General features: G+C 45.0%; 1 protein-coding gene across 5 annotated transcripts in view; it reads right to left on the bottom strand.

The window, feature by feature from the left end:
* OCLN (occludin) overlaps positions 1-19,387 on the bottom strand; it is a 46,818-nt gene that overhangs the window by 17,995 nt on the left and 9,436 nt on the right. For 4 of the 5 annotated variants that reach the window (XM_084801352.1, XM_084801353.1, XM_084801354.1 and 1 more), the window contains exons 3-4: positions 17,079-17,763; positions 13,261-13,422 (exon numbers count right to left, since the gene is read on the bottom strand). In XM_084801352.1, the coding sequence (XP_084657478.1) occupies positions 13,261-13,422; positions 17,079-17,763 (847 nt within the window). The remainder of the gene's footprint in view (positions 1-13,260; positions 13,423-17,078; positions 17,764-19,387) is intronic. The other variant, XM_084801356.1, reaches the window with a different exon arrangement.

Here is a 19,387-nt window from a genome sequence, read left to right as displayed (position 1 = left end):
GAGGAAGAGGAGGAGCAGAAGGAGGAGCAGGAAGAGGAGGAACAGGAGGAGGAGGAGCAGGAGGAGGAGGAAGAAGAACAAGAGGAGGAGGAGCAGGAGGAGGAAGAGGAGGGAAGATGCTTCAATGACAGCTTTTCTCCATTTCCCTCTCTGCCCTGCCTTCATCACAAGTTCACACGTGGCCAGTCAGGCTGGACCCACATCCAGGCAGCCTAGCCATGTGACAGAAGCCATCCACATCTAAGAAGGAAAGGGAACTTCACCTGCTGAGTGTCTTATCCTGTGCCAAGCAGATTCATGTTTATTTAGCGCCACCCATGTAGATAGGAAATTAAATTAACCCGTTCAAGGTGAACTGGCTGGCCTGGAACCCCGAGCCTTGTCCCCTCTCACAACAACTGTTTCCTTTTAATTCAACCTCAGCCTGAGGTGTGCATTGTGTCTAGGTCCTTTCCCTGTCCTTGAAACAAAGAAACTCATTCTTGTGGCCTTAAATTCGCTGCCCCTTAATGAGACACAGCATGAAACCTCTACTTATCTACCTTTGTAAGGGCAGCTACTGACACAAAATTTAGTAACTACGGACTATGAGAATTCCACCAGCAAAAGAGCCTTTTCCTGCTTGGTAAGCAAAGAAACAGCCCTGCACAGAGAGAAGCAGGCTAATCTCCAAGTGCCATCTCCAGCTTTACAACCTGCCCAACCCACCTTCAGGAGCTGCTGTCCTTGCACAAGTTCTCAACAGGAAGTGGCCCAACTCGTTTGTCCTGCTTCCTGGTATTTTTATACCTGCAGATGCTCACCCCTGACATAAGCACAAAATACTTTCTCAAAGTATTGTTTGTTTGTTTGTTTGTTTTTGAGACAGGGTTTCTCTTTGTAGCCCTGACCATCCTGGAACTCACTCTGTAGAGACTAGGCTGGCCTCGAACTCAGAGATCTACCAGCAGCCTCTGCCTCCAGAGTGATCACTGCTTTGTTTTTTGTGTTGTTGTTGTTGTTGTTTTTAAACACACCTTGGGTCATTTGAAATGTTCCCATGTGGACCAATCCCACAAATAAAGAAGTCATAGACCACGTCTGAACAACTGGTTGGTTTAGGTTACTCGCTGGCACTAAAGCCTTTGCTCAGGACCAGCTACCTGTTGCCCAAAAAAACTGTCCATGCATCAACAAAGACAAATTCGGAGCCAGTGGGCTGCCAGGGGGTTGGAAGCAGGTCAGGAGCTACTAGAAGGTTTGGGAGCAGGTGAGGCGGAGAAACCTCATTCTCAATGAACGCACCTAATCCAAGGCTTCTTGCTGGAGGAACAGACACCCTAGGGAAGGCTGTACTTCTTCTATACACAGAGGGCTATGGCTCCTCTACAGGAGAGCTGAAAAGCCAGAAACACCCCTGAGCCAGCCACCACCTGCTTTATCAGCGCCCTTCACCGTCCTTCAATTTACTACGGTTCGGGATACAAAGTATGCCATGGTGCAGAAAAGACTTCCGCCTATATTAACTCAGAGGTTAGACAGGCCTGCAGTGTGACAGCTGTGGCTAGACTTCAGGGAACAGGGGTTTTCAAATGCTGCTCCCCAGAGCAGCACATCTACACACCATCTCCTCGACCCCAATCCTAGCCCACTAAATCAGAAACTAGGGGGTAGGGCAGAGCAAGCTGCTCTAACAAGCGCCCCAGGGCATTCATATGGCAGCAAAGGAGAGAGCCACTGACGAGGGGCAGGTGCTGCAGACAGCCATCCCGTTTACATCAGTACACCTATCCACATGGCTGACTTTAGACACATTAACTCCTGGTGCTGGGAATCTAGGAATTGCATTTTTCAGAGAGCCATAAGAGCACCCTCTAGCACCCTTCCTCCCACAGACCCCACCTCTCAGGGTGCACAGCCGAGCTAGAACAGTCAGGGCCTACTGTACCATTCCCCCCAGGTGGCTCAGCTAGGCAGCTGTGACTTCTGCCACATTCAGTTCCATCAGAGACCACAGACCACCATGCCATCTTTCCCACAGTGAGAGTCTACTGTAGCAATGGTACAGGCGAGAAGGCTTATTTATACAGGGCAAGAGGGAAAAGGCGAACATAAGCCTCGTCAGTTGTCTAATGCTGATGACCAGTATTGCCTGGTCACTCCAGCCTAGCCATGCCCATTTGTCTCCCACTATGTGCATCCGCTTGCTGGAGGAGATAACATGGAGCCTTGAGGAAAACATCTGTTCTCGCTGTAAGGTTGTCACAGAGTAGATAGGAGTAAGCATGGTACATGTATGTATACATTACGTGTTATGGTACGTCTTGCATACTCTCACCCAAGCTGCCCTTCTCAAGCTCATTGCAGACACTAACAATTACTCTTCTAACTGAAAGATATTGGGTGTAGACGTTTTCGCTATATTTCTTAAGCCACACACACGGCAGTGCACACCCATAATCCCAGCACTCTGGGAGGCAGAGAGGGTAGATCTCTCTGAGTTCAAGGCCAGTCTGGTCTACAAAGGGAGTCCAGGACAGCCAAGGCTATGCAGAGAAACCCTGTCTAGAAAAACGTGTGTGTGTGTATGTGTTTCTTACTTATGATGATTTTAATGTAAATAATTTTATTAAGATATAAACCCCCATATAAAACCAAGAAGCATCAGTACATATACATACTTGATTGGCTGTCAAATATAAGTTCTATGAAGCTGTTTTAAATATCATCAGGTATGATTATATTGGCTAGCCTTTAATCATTATACCAGCCTAACTATGGAAGGAACTTCTTTTTTCCCTGTTTGCAGACAACTAACCTTCATCAGACGTCAAGGACACCAAGCGCTTCCCATAATTGCCATAAGTAACAAGGTCCAAGGTGAACAAATCTTGTCCCAACTCTACCCTTTCATGGCTGGTTTTTGTTGTTGTTGTTTTAACTTTTTTGTCAAAATTATTAAGTTATAAAGTTCAAACCCAAGTCACGTTGGAAAGAATCATCAGGAAAGAGAGTCTAAGCCCAAGGATCGCCACAAATCACCATCCTATCTCCTTAGCGCGTCTGCCTCTCAGACCTTCATCTTCCTTCATGAGAATCAAACACAACTCACATTTTTTTTCTTTTTTGTTTTTCGAGACAGGATTTCTCTGTGTAGTCTTGGCTGTCCTGGACTCACTTTGTAGACCAGGCTGGCCTTGAACTCACAGAAATCCACCTGCCTCTGCCTCCCGAGAGTGCTGGATTTAAAGGTGTGTGCCACCACCGTCCTGGCACACTCATATTCTTTTTTTTTTTTCCCCGAGACAGGGTTTCTCTGTGTTATCTTGGCTGGCCTGGACCAGGCTGGCCTCGAACTCACAGCGATCCACCTGCCTCTGCCTCCTGAGAGTGCTGGGATTGAAGGCATATGCCACCACACCCGGTTTCAATTCATATTCTTTAACTACATCGGGAGAACCTGAAACTGGAGCTCTGAATTTTAATTGCCACCTCATCAGATAATGTACCAATAAAAACTGATCTCAGGGCTAGGTGTGGTAGCACACACCTCAAAAAATTATTTTAAAAAAAAATTATCTCAAGCACATGTTCACAATCAGCTTTTAAATATTTACCATAGAGCAGCAAAGTCTTCCAAAGCCAGTCTTGTATTTATCTGCAAGGTGAATATGCCCTTTTCTGTAGCTATAACTTTCTAAAACTGCAGGCTTGGAAAAGAGAGTCTAACAGAAAAACTGGCACGAATTACTCCATCTTTGTGGAATCAAGGGTACTAGTCCTTCTCAACTCAGCACTGACACCCGTAGCTGAACAGTCCCACCTCTGTCGATCCCAACTCCGCAGGGCACAATGCTTGCCCTTCTAAGAGGTCCTGTTCTGTCAGGCAGAAATGGCCAGAATAACATGGCAGCCTCAATGAGAGAAGCCAGCAAACGCCTTCCAAACCACTCAGAAACTCATTATCAACTATTGAAACTGCACCCTGAACTTAACGCCTGGTCAGATGACTCCACCCATAAAAACAAAGGGGAAATCACGACTGATCCAAGCAGCATATTTATAGCGTATATTGTCTATTCGGTGTCTTTTTTCTAGAAACCTTCTCCCTATCCTACACCATGTGGCTACAGTGCAGTCACCACACAAGGCCACCTGGCCCAACCTCACACAGCCACGGTCCCTTTCCAGACAGTTTGAGAAGCATTAGTTAGTATGAAATACTCAAGCTGGATACAGCAGTGCATACAACCCCAGCACTTAGGAATAGAAACAGGAAGATCAGAAGTTCAAGGTCATCCTCAGCCACCTGGGTTACATATATCTTTGTAAAAGAAAAACAACAACAAACAAAACAAAACAAAAATCTCAAGAACTCCAAGGGTCTGCTTTTTGCCCGTGTCCCCAAGATGAAGTGAAGCCTACCCAGGCAGGAAGAAACCAGTGTGACGGAGCTGGAGAGATGGCTCAGTGGTTAAGAGCACTGACTGCTCTTCCAGAGGTCATGAGTTCAATTCTCAGCAACCACATGGTGGCTCAGAACCATCTAATAATGTGATCTAATGCCTTTTTCTGGCATGCAGGCGTATATGCAGGCAAAGCATTGTATACATAATAAATAAATCTTTTAAAAAAGAAAAAGAAAAAAAACGGTGTGGGCACACAAGTCCTAAGAACTTCGGAAACTTCTAGTTGTCGCTGATATGCAACCATCTAAGGCTAAGTTCTTTCAGCTCTTTCTATTGGCTCATGTGTTGCCACCCAAAGTTGCAGAGAGAATATCTTGTGTATTTGTGTATTGTATGAGTGCAACACCTGTCAATTAAAAACAAAAAAACCAAAAAAACACCTATGGCCTATACAGAAGGATAGAGTAGAAGGTGAGACATCCAGCAGGCAGAAAGGATTCTGGGAAAGAGCCTGACATGGGAGATTTGCCCAAGGACAGACACATGGTACCTGAGCAGAGGTAACCAGCCACAAAGCAAAATGTAGATTAATATACATGAGTTATTTTAAGTTATGAGCTAGTCAGAGGAGAACCTACCTATATGGCCTAGGTATTTGTACATTTTGAGTCTCATGAGTCATTATTCCGGGAGCTTAGATGTGGAGGAAAAACACACACCCTACTACACAAAGTATTTTGTCACCTGTAACTAGGGAATCAGAATTCTTCCCAGTGTAGTCAGCTATTTCCCTTCCCAAGTTCCCAGTGTTAGAAACATACTTTTAATCACCTGCATCTCACACTAGTCTTGAGATGTGCCACACACAATGGCAGACGTCTGTAATCCCAGCACTCAGGGAGGAAGAGGCAGGTGGATCTCTGTGAGTTCGAGGCCAGCCTGGTTTACAAAGCAAGTCCAGGACAGCCAGGGCTACACAGAGAGACCCTGTCTTGAAAAAACAAAAAGACGCTGGGCGTGGTGGCGCACGCCTTTAAGCCCAGCACTCGGGAGGCAGAGGCAGGCGGATTGCTGTGAGTTTGAGGCAGGCCTGGTCTACAAAGCGAGTCCAGGACAGCCAAGGCTACATAGAGAAACCCTGTCTCGAAAAACCAAAAAAAAAAAAAAAAAGAAAAAAGAAAGAAGAGAGAGAGAGAGAGAGAGAGAGAGAGAGAGAGAAATAAAACAAAACAACAACAAAAAGTAGAAAAGCCAACATTACACATCAAGAGTGGAAGAAAGGGGGACCCAACTGAAGCCCACAGAAAAAGGTATGCTTTGCTCACCAGAGCCTGGTTTTCTGGCCTGTATGCCTACGTGTGGTAAAATAACCTCAATTAATTGTGAGGAAACTCATTCACAGGAACACTTAATGGCTCCTTCTTGTCATCGTTGTTGTCATCTTTCTCTGATCCGGGTTGCTGCACCCTGTTGGTCAGGCTGGCCTTTAACTCCTGGGTTCAAGCCTTCTGCCTGCCTCGACCTCCACACTGACGCAGACCCCCCCAGCTTGCAGCTCCTATTCTCACTACAAACACTCAGGAGCACAAACAAGAGAAAGAGTGTAACTCCCCTTACACGTAACTGAGGCAGGAGGACACTTGGTTTTGCCATATCTACGTTGCTTAGTCACTTCTGCAGGACACACGAACACCTGGGAGGGGTTTATACTATCTCATGCCTCATAAAAGTTACCCTTTGCCCCCATCAAAACTCTTACAAGAATCAAGATATCAGAAGCGCTGCTTGAGTTTTTGCTACCTCAACAAACAGCCAAAATGCAGAGTAGAAAGAACACACATTAGGCTGATGACCAATATATGTGTGTGTGTGTGTGTGTGTGTGTGTGTGTGTGTGTGTATAAACAAAGATAATATGGATAGACTTCCACTGTTGATAGACATTATATAAAGTTTAACACCTCAATAGTAGCGGCTCAGATAATAAATAGGCAAGCTTTGGATAACAAGTTGCCATTATTTTATACAAAAGTTCACTCACAAGCTCTTCACCCCAGGAGTTCCACACTTGGGTACAGATCCAAGAGAAATTTGCACAAGTGTAGGAGAGTCAGGAAGGCTCATAACAATAGGAATGGTGGTTTTGGTTTGCTTTGTGGCAGCACTGTGGATTGCACCCGGGGCCTCCAGAACACTCTACAAACTGAGCTATATAGTCCCAGACTAGCAATGCTGTCAATGATACGAAAGCCTATCAACAGGAAGTAGATAAACAGTCATGAAATTTTGGAACAAAGATCAGGAAAAAGCATTGGAAAATACACAATTTCACATGTAATCAGTTAGCGGACTGTGCAACTGGGGAGACAAAGTTGCTTAGAGACAAAAGCTGGCACAGATTTGGGGTAAAGGGAATCGTTGCACAGCTGTTGGGAAAGTAAGCCAGTACAGTCATATAGAAAGCAATATACTAGTTCCTAAACCCTTACCAACACCACCACAGCATAATGCAGGAAACACACGAACGGGTTACTGAAAAATGAACAGAGATTGCACAGACTCCTATACTCAAATGGAAACGGGGCTGGAGAACTGGCTGCTCTTATACAGGGCCCAGGATTCCATCACCCACACAGCACCTCAAAACAAAAACAAAAACAAAGTAGATGCAAAGTAGGCTTTTTTGCAAAACAGAGTCTCGCTGTGTAGCCCTGGCTGTCCTGGAACTCTCTATGTAGACCAGGCTAGCCTCAAACTCAGAGGTCCACCTGCCTCTGCCTCTGGAGTGCTGGGATTAAAGTCGTGCGCCACCACCGCCCAGCTTGGTTTGTTGTATTCTTTTTTTTTTTTTTATTCTTATTATTATCTCTGTTTACAATGACAAATGACAAATTTATCCATCAGCAAACCACAGCACAATCACACCATCAAGCCACTGTGAGTCATAAGGGAAACTCACCAAGATTCCCCAGGATTTAAAAACGGGCAAGATGAAGGCAGAGAGTTCTGACAGGCAGCTGGGGGAAGGACTTATTTCCACAAAATAATTACATACTTGCTACTTGGGAAGTGGAGGCAGGTGAATTAAGAGAGTTAAAGGCTGGGGCTGGAGAGATGGCTCAGAGCACTGGCTGCTCTTCCAGAGGTCCTGAGTTTAATTCCCATCAACCACATGGTGGCCCACAACCATCTAGAATATGATCTGATGCCCTCTTCTGTCCTACAAGTGTACAAGCAGGCAGAGCACTGTATACATAATAAATAAATAGATAAATAAATTAATAAATCTTTTTTTTAAAAAGAGAAAGAGAGTTAAAGGCTAGCCTGGGCTACATAAAGAGTTCTAAGCCAACCTGGGCTATATTACAAGACCCTATCTTGAAAATTAAAAAATAAATAAATAAGTTAAAGCATGGCTGGCTGATGGTTCAGCAGGTAAGGGGGCTGCCAAACCTGACAACCTGAGTTTGAGCCCTCGACCCACACGACAGGAGCAGAGGACAGAGCCCTGACAATTGGGCTTTGACTTCTACATTCATGCTGTGCCATGTGTATACACAAACAAACAAGCGAATAAATAACAAAGTAAAAATAAAATGCCTAAAATAACAAAATGAAAGAAGTCGTTAAAAAAAAAAAAGCTAGGGGATGATGCTAAAGAAACAAACCAAAAAAACAAAACAAAACAAACAAAAAAAAGGGAAAGGCAGGTGTGGTGGCCTTTAATCCCAGCACTCTGGAGACAGAGGCAGGGGGATCTTTGTGGGTTCAAAGTCAGCCTGATCCACATAGTAAGTTCCAGGAAGGCCAGGGCTACATAGAAGAGACCATGTACCAATTAAAAAAAAAAAAGTGGGAGAGAAAGATGAGGCTTCTTAGAATCCTCAGCCTTAGGATAGCTCAGAACTCAGAGAGAGCTACTTCCCTTAGTCTCCCAAATGCTGGGATTACAGGTGTTTGTTGGCTAAGGCAGGTGGATCTCTACGAGTTCTAAGCCATCCTGGTCTACATAGGAAGCTGTAGGCAGACAAGACCTCATAGTTAGACTCCATCTCAAACAAAACAAAAACAAGAAATATTTTATTGCATTTAAAATTTTCATTTATTTGTGTGTGTGTGTTTGTGCATGTTTGCACATGCACGTGTACATGCCTGCATGAGCACACAACTCATGGGAGTTGGTTCCCTCCTTCTACCCTGTGAATTTAAACAATGGTCATAAGGGCTGAGAAAATGGATCAGTGGTTTAGAGCCCTGGCTTTTCTTACAAAGAACCTGGGTCCAGTTCCCAGCTCACAACCATCTATAACTCCAGTACCAGGGGATCCAGTACCTTCTCTCAGTCTCTCTGGACACCAAGGATGTCCATGTTCTGCAGGCAAAACACCCATGCACATAAAATAAAATAATTTTGAAGTCTCTAATTGCTATTTTTTGTTTGTTTATTTGTTTGTTTTAAATGAGGTCATCAGGCTTGGCAGCAAGCATCTTTATCCACTGAGCGATCTTGCTGGCCCTTTAACTGGTTTTGAGGCTGATTTGATGACATGATAAAATACCTATAATATAATATTCAGTCAAAATGACAGGATTTTATACATACATAAAGCATACTATGACTAGGCCTGGTGACGCATGCCTGTAATTACAGCACTCGGGAGGCAGAGGCAGGCAGGCAGGTGGATCTCTGTGAGTTCGAGGCCAGCCTGGTCTAAAAAGTAAGTCCAAGACAGCCATGACTACACAGAGAAACATTGTCTCAAAAACACAAAAACAGAGAGAGAGAGACAGAGGCAGAGACAGAGAGACAGAGAGAGAGACAGAGAGACAGAGAGTGAACTTTAAAATTTTCCTCTGCTTAAAATCAGATTGCTACACCTTATTGCTTAGTGCTGGGGACTCAACTTAGGGACTCCCACATGCTAAGGAAACATTCCACCATGCAGCACCTCTCTGCTCCCTTGCAATACAACTAACTCTGTGATTTGAGGGCACAACAAAGCAAAGGTCTGCCTGGACTAAGAACTAACTAACGCTCTGCAGTAGTAACTAAGAACAGTCCCTCCCTGGGCTGGAGCTGCAGCTCAGGGCTCAGAGCCCCACCCCTACTACCGAAAACAAAACAAAGACAACGAATCCTTTTGAACATTGGACCACAGCCCTGGTACCTGCTTAATGACTGTAAAGGACACGGTATGCAAATGCAGGCTCACTTTACAAAGAACGACATATCCAGAAAGGACACCCCACCCCACCCTCCCCTACCCCCAAAAAAACCTCCCCAATAAGGTAAAGAAACAACCAGCAGGAAGTGCAGCCCTGGGAACTTAGAAAGTTGCAAATATTCTCATAGATATGGGGAGTGACCATAAATCTAAAGAGATTTAGTATGACCTAATCCAACCTGTAGGGCATCCTCAGTAACACTCGTCACCTTAGTCCCACTGTTAGCATACTATCCCGAGTCTGCCTAGCAACCTATGACATCATTATCTGCCTGACACTAGGCATGCCCCTGCTCACTATATAAAAGGACAAGCCCACCTCTCTCTCTCTCTTATGCTCTTATCTACCCCGTGTGTGTGTGTGTGTGTGTGTGTGTGTGTCTGTCTGTCTGTCTGTCTGTCTGTCTGTCTGTCTGTTGGTCTGTCTCTCTGTCTCTCTCTCTCTCCCTCTTTCTCTCTGGTGTGCTCTCCCACTTCCCTGCTCTTTCATGCTCATATAAAAAACTTCTCCATATCACATCTGTTGTGTGGCTTATATTTCCTATTTTACACCCACTCTTAGTGCTCCACAATTCCTAAGATCCTCTCCTTCTCCTCCAGGTACCAGTCAGGGTCTATGCAGAGAAGTCAACTTCTAATTTGCTCTCAGCACCAGTAGTTAATTCTAGATCGTTTTTTGTTAAGACTCGAAGGATGAGGACTCTCTGCTGCACGTCAGACGCAGCAGCCTGTGGACAAGGTGAAAGCCGCTTGAAGAAGAAAGGCACTGAAGTGCGGAGACTTGGAAGCAAAAGGCTGCATCTGGGGTTGGACTGAAATGTGCAACTGGAGTCCAATGGAATGAACTTGGGCAGGCAAAGGAAGGGCAGGGAAAAAAAAAAACCCAGCAAATTGCTTGAGGCTCAAATATCCAAGTCATTTATTATAAGGTACTACATATGAAAATAATCATTTTGTGTGTATATACTGGGCCACGGGTTGAACTCAGAGCCTTCTGCTTGTTAGACAAGTACTCTACCACTGAGCTACACCACCAGCCAAAAGGAATACCTTTTATTTCGTTTTGGTTTTTTTGGTTTTTCGAGACAGGGTTTCTCTGTGTAGTCTTGGCTGTCCTGACGAGACTGGCCTCGAACTCACAGAGATCCACCCACCTCTGCCTCCCGAGTGGGATTAAAGGTGTGTGCCACTCCCGGTTTAGGAATATCTTTTAAAGAACCATCTTCCATAGTTGCTTTAACTATGTTGCCCAATTATCAAAAGCACTTATAACTGATTAAACCTTCCTGACAGTAAACCAGGTCAGTGGCTAAAGTTCATGGTGACCATAATATTACTAACGCTGGTCTCCCTTGAGCTGGCTTATTTATTTATTTTTTAAAAGCCTCTCGAAACCTTAAGTAAACAAATCCCGACAGCCAGTGAGAACCGACACACCCAGAAACTCTCAGGAAAACATTTACCTCATGGTTCACAATGGAATGTTCTATCTACAGGTGGCCTCGCCTGGAGCTAAAGGTCAGAAGAAAATACTCCCTAGAAACTTCACACCTCACAGAGGGAAGTGGCTCCCGCTGAAGTGGGCTCCAGCACCCAACACTCAGCCGGTGAGCCACGCCCTTTCTGACTTTCTTAACAAGGCTTCTTTTTTTCCTTTCACTAGCTAGAAAGTTCCATCTAAGCTTGTAGAGTTCCAAAAAGCCAAGGCATTTAGTATGCTAGAGTTAAAGAGGACTTCAGTTTATCAACAGCTTTTATTTGTTTGTTTGGTTTTTTTTGTTTGTTTGGTTTTTGGTTTTTCAAGACAAGGTCTCTCTGTGTTGGCCTTGGCTATCCTGGACTCGCTTTGTAGACCAGGCTGGCCTTGAACTAACAACGATTCACCTGCCTCTGCCTCCTGAGTGCTGGGATTAAAGGTGTGCGTCACTATGCCTGGCTTATCAACGCCTCTTTTGAAGCCCTCCTATACCAATGCCAGTGGCCACAACAACTCTATGCTAGAGTCAGTCAGGGTTCAGTATTCCAATTAACATTCATGACAAGAAATCAGTCTGGCTAGAGCCAGGCCTGGTGGTAAAGGCCTAGGATCCTGGCTACTTGGGAGGCCTGCTTAGATTATAGAGTGAGTTCAGGTCCAGCCTGGGCAATTTAAGAAGATCCTATCTCAAAAACAGGAAGTAAAGGAGTGTGGGGAGATGGCTTAATGGGGAAAGCCCTGGTCTTGAAAGTGTGAACATATAAGTTTAGACCCACAGAATGGGATAATGCCAGACAGCAGTGGCAAGTCTGTAATCAGAGCTCTTCTATGGTAAGATGAAGACAGACACAGGAAAATCCCAGAAGCCCCCAGGGCCAGCTGGCTTGGCAAGTACAGCACAAAGACACTGCCTCAGACAAGGTGGAAGATAGGCGCCAACCCTGAGGTTGTCCTTGAGGCTGTCCTCTAACAGTTAACGCAGGATCCCTGGCAGGTGCACCGCCTACACTCACAGGCAGGAACACACCCACACAAACACATTGCACACATAATTCACTACACACACACTCACAAGTACAAAAACCTCGGGAGATAACCCAGTGGCAGACTGGTTGCCTAGCATATGCACAAAGTTCTGGGTTTGGTCTCTAGTACTGAAGAAAAACAAAAGTAGAAAAAAAAAAAAGAAACCAAGTTTCTGCAGCTGCTTTTTACACCATCTAACAGAAACAAAGTCTCTTTCCACATACTTCTGATATATTTATTTGTTTGTTTATTATGTATACAGTGCTCTGGCTGCATGTACACCTGCAGGCCAGAAGAGAACATCAGGTCATATTATAGATGGTTGTGAGCCACTGTGTGGTTGCTGGGAATTGAACTCAGGACCTCTGGAGGAGCAGTCAGTGCCCTTAACCTCTGAGCCATCTCTCCAGCCCCCTCTTTCCACATACTTCTAAGGAATTGAGTAGCACTCCCTGCTCAGGTGTTTTTAAAGATGAATTCTTAGGCTTTCAGAAAACAACATCACATAGGAAGCCAGGCAAGATTTACAGTGTGTTACTCTCCCTCCTAAAGTAGAAACTTCTGCAGTCTCTGTCTTTGTCACACTCATGTATTTGAGAGGTAAATGGTTGACCACACTGTTATCATTGTAAAAAGGTGAGAAGGTACCAACAGTGGCCATTCCCCCCCCCCACCAAAAATCTGCCAATCTTGACTCCAGCTGCCCTCACCTCCTAGGCAACAGTGTTTCCTCCAAAATAGTAAGCAAAGAGAGAAAAGGGGCGGGGAGGAATTGCTTGCTTTCTGCAAAGACCAAGCTTTCTCTGTGACTTCCTAGGAGGTATTCTTTCCAGAGCCTGGATCTAGTCCCTGAAAACACAAGTGATCAGCCGGGCTTGGTAGCACACACCTTTCGTCCCAGCACTCAGGAGGCAGAGGCAGGTGGATCTCTGTGAGTTCGAGGCCAGCCTGGTCTACAGAGCAAGTTCCAAAACAGCCAGGGTTACTTACACACAGAGAAACCCTGTCTCCAAACGAACAAACAAATGAACAAAAGAAACATAATAAACTCTTAGCATGGAGTTTAACAAAGTACAAAAAAAGTTAGGGACAGAAGCTGAGAATGTAACAAGAGGTTAAAGGTGTCTTGCTTTGTTCACACTCACCCACTCTTCGACATTGGGGGGCTGTTCATCATAAATGTGTTCCTTATCCCACAAAATGTTGGACTTGTCGTACATGTCCATCTTCCTTCGGGTCTTCACCGCAAAAAAAATGATTAAAGCAAACGCCACAACAATCACGAACCCCAGGACAATGGCTATAGCCTAAAAGGGGGTGAAAGGTGTTGACACAGTTAGTTCTAATGGTTTTAATTAAATCTGCCTTCTAGGAGCTAAAACTCTTCCCGAAGGGCCTGAGGACTTGTAGTTTAATGGGTATAAAACTAAAGTACATGGTCACGCATTAGTTCTATCATAAAACTAGCCTACACCAACTGGATTAAAAGTGCCTGCCTGCGCATAAATAGAAAAGGACACATACCACGTGACTCAAGCCCTGCTTAAAGCAGGGAGCTATCAGCACCCCATTTCAGAGTCTTACGTCTAAAGAGGTTTTTTTTTTTAATGCTAATTTCAGAAGTAGCTTTAGATACTCAATCATACCTACAGCTTTGTTCATGACTCAGGCCTGGCAACTGTTTTCACAGCACGTAAGTTTTGGGGCCTATAGGGGACCTATCTTAACATAAATGATAAAGATATGAATCTAACCAACCTATAAATCAGAGCAAATGGACAAATGATTCCTTTGATCTTACAAGCTCCCCTGTTTTTAACACCTTGTACTAGAAAGGATCTTGTAACAATGCCACCACCCCCTCCAGTGTCTGGCAGATGCATCCCCTGGCACACTGGCCTGGGCACACTTGAATCTGAGGTCAGGACTGGTTATGTACTCATGAGTAGCAGGAGCTGCCCCACCCCACCCACATGCACACACTCTCTACCTCACAGTGACATCCTTTCTCAAAGGCTATAGGTTTCAAGTAGCCCGAGGGTTAAGAGAGACAGGGAGTGTGGTGAGCTAGGCGCACCAACTCCACCAGTTCTCAGCCCTCGCCACAGACAGGTCTGAACAGTACCAGCAAGCCCTCTGAAAACCTACACCATCAGGGAAAACGCTCCGTGTTCAAAATAAAGACAGGCAGTCAGCGGAGAAAGTCTGACCCAAAAGAGTGACTCATTCAGGAAAAAGAAAGAGAATTCCTGAATCAAGAGGAGAAAAGAAGCCGCAACAGCAGCAGCGGCAGCGCTTGTGGTTTCGTGTAATGACGGTGAGTCACAGTCTCCTAAGGCAGCACACAGACTCCTCACCTGGACAAAAAGTACCGACACTCTGGAAACTACCAAATCTGCTGAAAAAAAAAACCAACAAAAAAAATAGTAATAATAAAATTTTTAAAAAGGAAAGCTCTCCTATGTTCATCGACTGGAAGATTTACAATTGCAATGATGCCAAAGTGCCCCGAAACCGCTCTACAGACTTAGAGCAGGGCAGTTCTTCAAAGCTCCAGCAGGTGGTTTGCAAAAACTAAAACTTCCCCGACCACACAATCTACTCAAACTAATTCTGACCAAGGTTAGAGAACCCATATTTCACAGTTTCAAAACTTACTACGTTAAAATAAAGGACAGGGCATAGTATGGGCATAAGGACAGAAGCATAGACTGATGGGATCAAGTGAGACTCAAACAATAAATATTCACATTTATGAGCCACATGCGAGAGGGCACTTCCTTGTGTGTGCCACACACATGAGTATACTTCCCTAGAGGTGTGCATCCCTATCTGTGGGAGGAGGGCAAAGGTCAGGAGCACTTGTCTTCTATCTTCATTCTCTCTCTCCCTCTCTCTCTCTCTCTCTTTTTTTTTTTTTTTTTTTTTTTTGAGAAACAGTCTGTCAGAGGCAGGCAGATCTCTATGAGTTCGAGGCCAGCCTGGTCTACAAAGTGAGTCTAGGATAGCCAAGGCTACACAGAGAAACCCTGTCTTGCGGGGTGGAGGAGAAAGAGAAACAGTCTCTCAGTGAACCAAGAGCTTGTCACTTCAGCTAGACTGGTTGGCCAGTGGACCCATAGGAGCTGCTCATTTCTGTCTGATCAGCCCCGGGGTCACATGATACACCCATCACGCTTAGGGGTTTTGCATGGGTTCTGGGGCTCCAAGCTCAAGTCCGCACGGTCGTGTAAGCATTCCACCCACTGAACCATCTCCAACCCCAAATCTTTCTAACCCAGGGCCAGCAAGCTTTCCTCCAGCTTTGTGCATCACTCATACAGATTAGACGCTGGCATGGAGGAAATTTAACGGGCCAGGGAAGGCAGTTCATATGCCTATAATTACAAGCACTCAAAAGAGGCTATAGTAGGATCACAATTTCCAGGCCAATGTAGGCTACACACAGTAAGACCCTGACCCAAAATGGAGGCAAAAAAAATTTTTAAAGGCAAATTTTATGGAAAACGTTTACTTTCTTTGATAAGACACCAAAGGCAAAAAAAAAAAAAAAAGAAAAAAGAAAAGAAAAAGAAAAGAAAAGAAAAATCAGACAAATAAGAGTCTATCAAAACTAAAAAGGTTTGTGTAAAGAATATCTGTAAAGGAATATTAATTCAGAACATGGCTGTTCGGGCAAGAGATCACATCCAAACACCTTCTAGGTCTCTGTGATCCTGCTGGAATACAAACACACCTTCAATCCAGGAGACAGAGGCAAACAGATCTGAGTTCAAGGCCAGCCTGGTATAGAGCAAACATCAGGTAAAGAAAAATTTAGGTCCAGGCACGCCTTTAATCCCAAACGAAGGTAAACTTAGTTTGTAGAAGGAAGGACCCTTATTTGAAAGCCATGTCTAATTGAGTGGCAGAAAGGTGATGAATCAGAGAAGATTTTACAGAAAAGAGAGAGGAAAGGGAAGCTACTTAAGAGGCAGTTTTACAGAGAGAGGAGGCAGTTTTTACCAGAACAGTAACAGAGGTAGGTTGCAGAGAGAGAGAGAGAACTCAGGTGAAAACAGAATGAGCCAGAAAACGAGAAGAAGCCAGAAGAAGAGCAGATGGCTGAGTTAGCTTGAAGCCAAGCAGAGCAACCCCAGGCTGAGGGAGAAGCCTGGGTAACTAAATCAGCTGAAAGAAGATTTGAGCCAGAACAGCTAAGTTGAATCAGCCAGCCCAGAGCTCAGAAAGAACAAGTTAAGGGTGAGCTCATTAAGCAGTAAGTCCTGAAGCTAAAAGAAACCATTCTAGGCCTAGGTTAGATTATACAGAGGCTAGAAGCTTCCAGGACTAGGCCTAGGTTAGCAAAAGGAGGCAGTAAGCCTCCCCAACAACAACTGAGCCAGGAGAATAAAAGATACTTCTACAAATATCATCTTAAAAAGAAATTTAAGGACCAGGACAGCCAAGGCAACACAGAGAAACCCTGTCTCAAAATAAATAAATAAACAAACAAATAAATAAATATATTTTTAAAAGGAAAGATAAAAAAATAAGAAATATTTGCAAGCCATTCATAAGAGACTTGTAGCATATCATAAAAACTTTTTTAAAGGCCTTTTTTTGTTTATTTGTTTGTTTTCAAGACAGGGTTTCTCTGTGTAATCTTGGCTGTCCTGGACTCTCTTTGTAGACCAGGCTGGCCTCAGACTCACAGAGATCCTCCTGCCTCTGCCTCCCTGAGTGCTGGGATTAAAGGTGTGCACCACCACGCCTGGCTCACTGAGGTATTCTTTAAATAGGTAGAAATACATGGAATATTAATTATGGCTTAATAATGACACCTAGTCCCTCCCCCAACATTTTGACATAATTAAAAGTAGGGCCTTGACATATTTTTTTTCCCAAATGTTCCCATACTAACTCTTCTAGTTGAGTGTCTCTATTCTTATGCATGTCGGGAGGAAAAAAAAAAGATTCATACCTCCTGAGGATCCACCACACAGTAGTGATACAAATATTGATCCACATAGAGGCCAGTAGCTCCAGGAGTATAAAACTGGTTACAGATGGCATATATTTGTGAACCGTACATAGAGCCAGAAGCTTGCGCAGTTGGGTTCACTCCCATTATGTACACGATTGTGGCAATAAACACCATGATGCCCAAGATGGCGCTGACTATGATCACCATCAAGTAATATCTTCTCGTTCTGGACATTCCAGATCTTATAACGCTGGTAACAAATATTACCAGGGAAGCAATGAAGCAAAAGGCTGCCATGGCCAACAGGAAACCTTTGGCTGCTCTTGGGTCTGTATACCCTCCATAGCCATAGCCGTAGCCGTAGCCGTAGCCATAGCCATAGCCACCGCCATAGCTACCAAAGCCACTTCCTGAATAAGGGTAGCCTAGGCTACCTCCAAAGATGCCTGATCCATAGCCTCTGTCCCAAGCAAGCGTGGAAGCCACACAGGCAAATATGGCGATGCACATCACAATAATGATCATAGACAGGATCCGAATCACTCCCGGAGGCGACGTCCATTTGTAGAAGTGAAGAATTTCATCTTCTGGATAAAAAGAGTATGCCGGCTGAGAGAGCATCGGCCGCACATGCATTTCTCCTCCGTACATGTCATTGCTTGGTGCATAATGATTGGGTTTGCTGAAAGGAAAACAAAAAAGACCTGACATTTAAAAAAAAAAAAACTGCTTGGAATAAAATCGGCCTCGTAGATGAAACTAGTTTAAATGGTCCCGCAGGACAGTAAAGGGGTTGCTGATCCCGCAGGAGAACAAGTCTGAAGCGGATCCAGTGTCCAGCTGATGCAGACACTGCTGGTCTTGGAAACACACCTGACAATGACAGCTCTAGTACATTAAAGGGCAAAGGGTCCCCTGGTGGTGGTGGTGGTGCACACCTTAATCCCAGCACGAGGGAGGCAGAGGCAGGTGGATCTCTTGTGAGTTCCAGGCCAGACTGGTCTAACAGAGTGAGTTCCAGGACAGGCAAGGCTACACAGAGAAACCCTGTCTTATATAACCCACCCCCCCAAAAAAAGCTGGGCATGGTGGCGCTCGCCTTTAATCCCAGCACCCAGGAGGCAGAGGCAGGCAGATCACTGTGAGTTCAAGGCCAGCCTGGTCTACAAAGCAAGTCTAGGACAGCCAAGGCTACACAGAGAAACCCTGTCTCAAAAAAACAAAAAAACAAACAAAAAAACCAAAAAACTAAAAGAAAAGGAAAAAAAAAAAAGAGCAAAGGGTCTCCAAAATTTGACCCATGTAAGGATTATTGGGAAAGTGTAAAACATCAAATAATGGAGCTGGTGGTATTTACTCAATGGTAGAGTGCTGTCCAGTAAACGCAAGGGTTTGCATTCCATTCCCAGCGTGCGTGGAGGTGAACCAGGCAGCTTGGACCTGTGTGGCCCAAGGTCAGCGCATTTAAACACAACCCCTACACCAGCCTTCTCAGGGTTCCATACAATTCCTAGCAGTCTGGCTCTTCCATACCAGAAAGCACATCCGTTTACCTAGTCGTTGAAGGCTCACTGCTGGAGGTGCTAGGCTCACTTATACGGAGCACTGTGCTCGGTAGTGGAGAGCCAAAAGTTAGAAAGTGCACCACCGTGATGGGGTTAGTTAGTTAGCTGGTTTTGTTACTGCTTTGAGACAGGACCTCATGTGGCTCTGGCTGGCTGCAATGTCACTATGTAGCTGGACTTCTGCTCACCCTGCCTCCACTTCCCAAACCCTGCGTTTAAGGCATGTGCCACCATGCTTCCCTTATGCAGTACTACAGATCAGAGCCAGGGCCGCCACTTCATGCCTGCTAGGCAAACATTCTACTGAGCCCAGAATGTGCTACGTCTCTGGCCCAGACCTGCTAGGTAGTGTCGCTGGTGGCGGGCAGGGGTTCAGTACTGGGGAAGGGCCTGGGGCTCTGCTGATGAGCAACAGCCCCTAACCCCCTGGCTTAATTTTTTTTTTAAACTTAATGGATGGACGTTTCTTTTACATGCTCCCATTAGAAAAGAGAGGTCTGTTGGGTGGTAGTGGCACACGCCTTTAATCCCAGCACTTGGGAGGCAGAGGCAGGCAGATTACTGTGAGTTCAAGGCCAGGTAGGTCTACAAAGTAAGTCCAGGACAGCCAAGGCTACACAGAGAAACCCTGTCTCAAAAAGAAAGAAAGAAAGAAAGAAAGAAAGAAAGGAAAAAGGCCAGGCATGGTGGTGCACGCCTTTAATTCCAGCACTTGGGAGGCAGAGACAAGCAGATCTCTGT

The sequence above is a fragment of the Acomys minous genome (assembly GCF_964271855.1).
Source record: "Acomys minous genome assembly, chromosome: 11".
In the NCBI taxonomy this organism is placed as follows: domain Eukaryota; kingdom Metazoa; phylum Chordata; class Mammalia; order Rodentia; family Muridae; genus Acomys; species Acomys minous.
The sequence above is the reverse complement of the archived record's forward strand: the minus strand, read 5'-3'. Positions and strand labels throughout refer to the sequence as shown.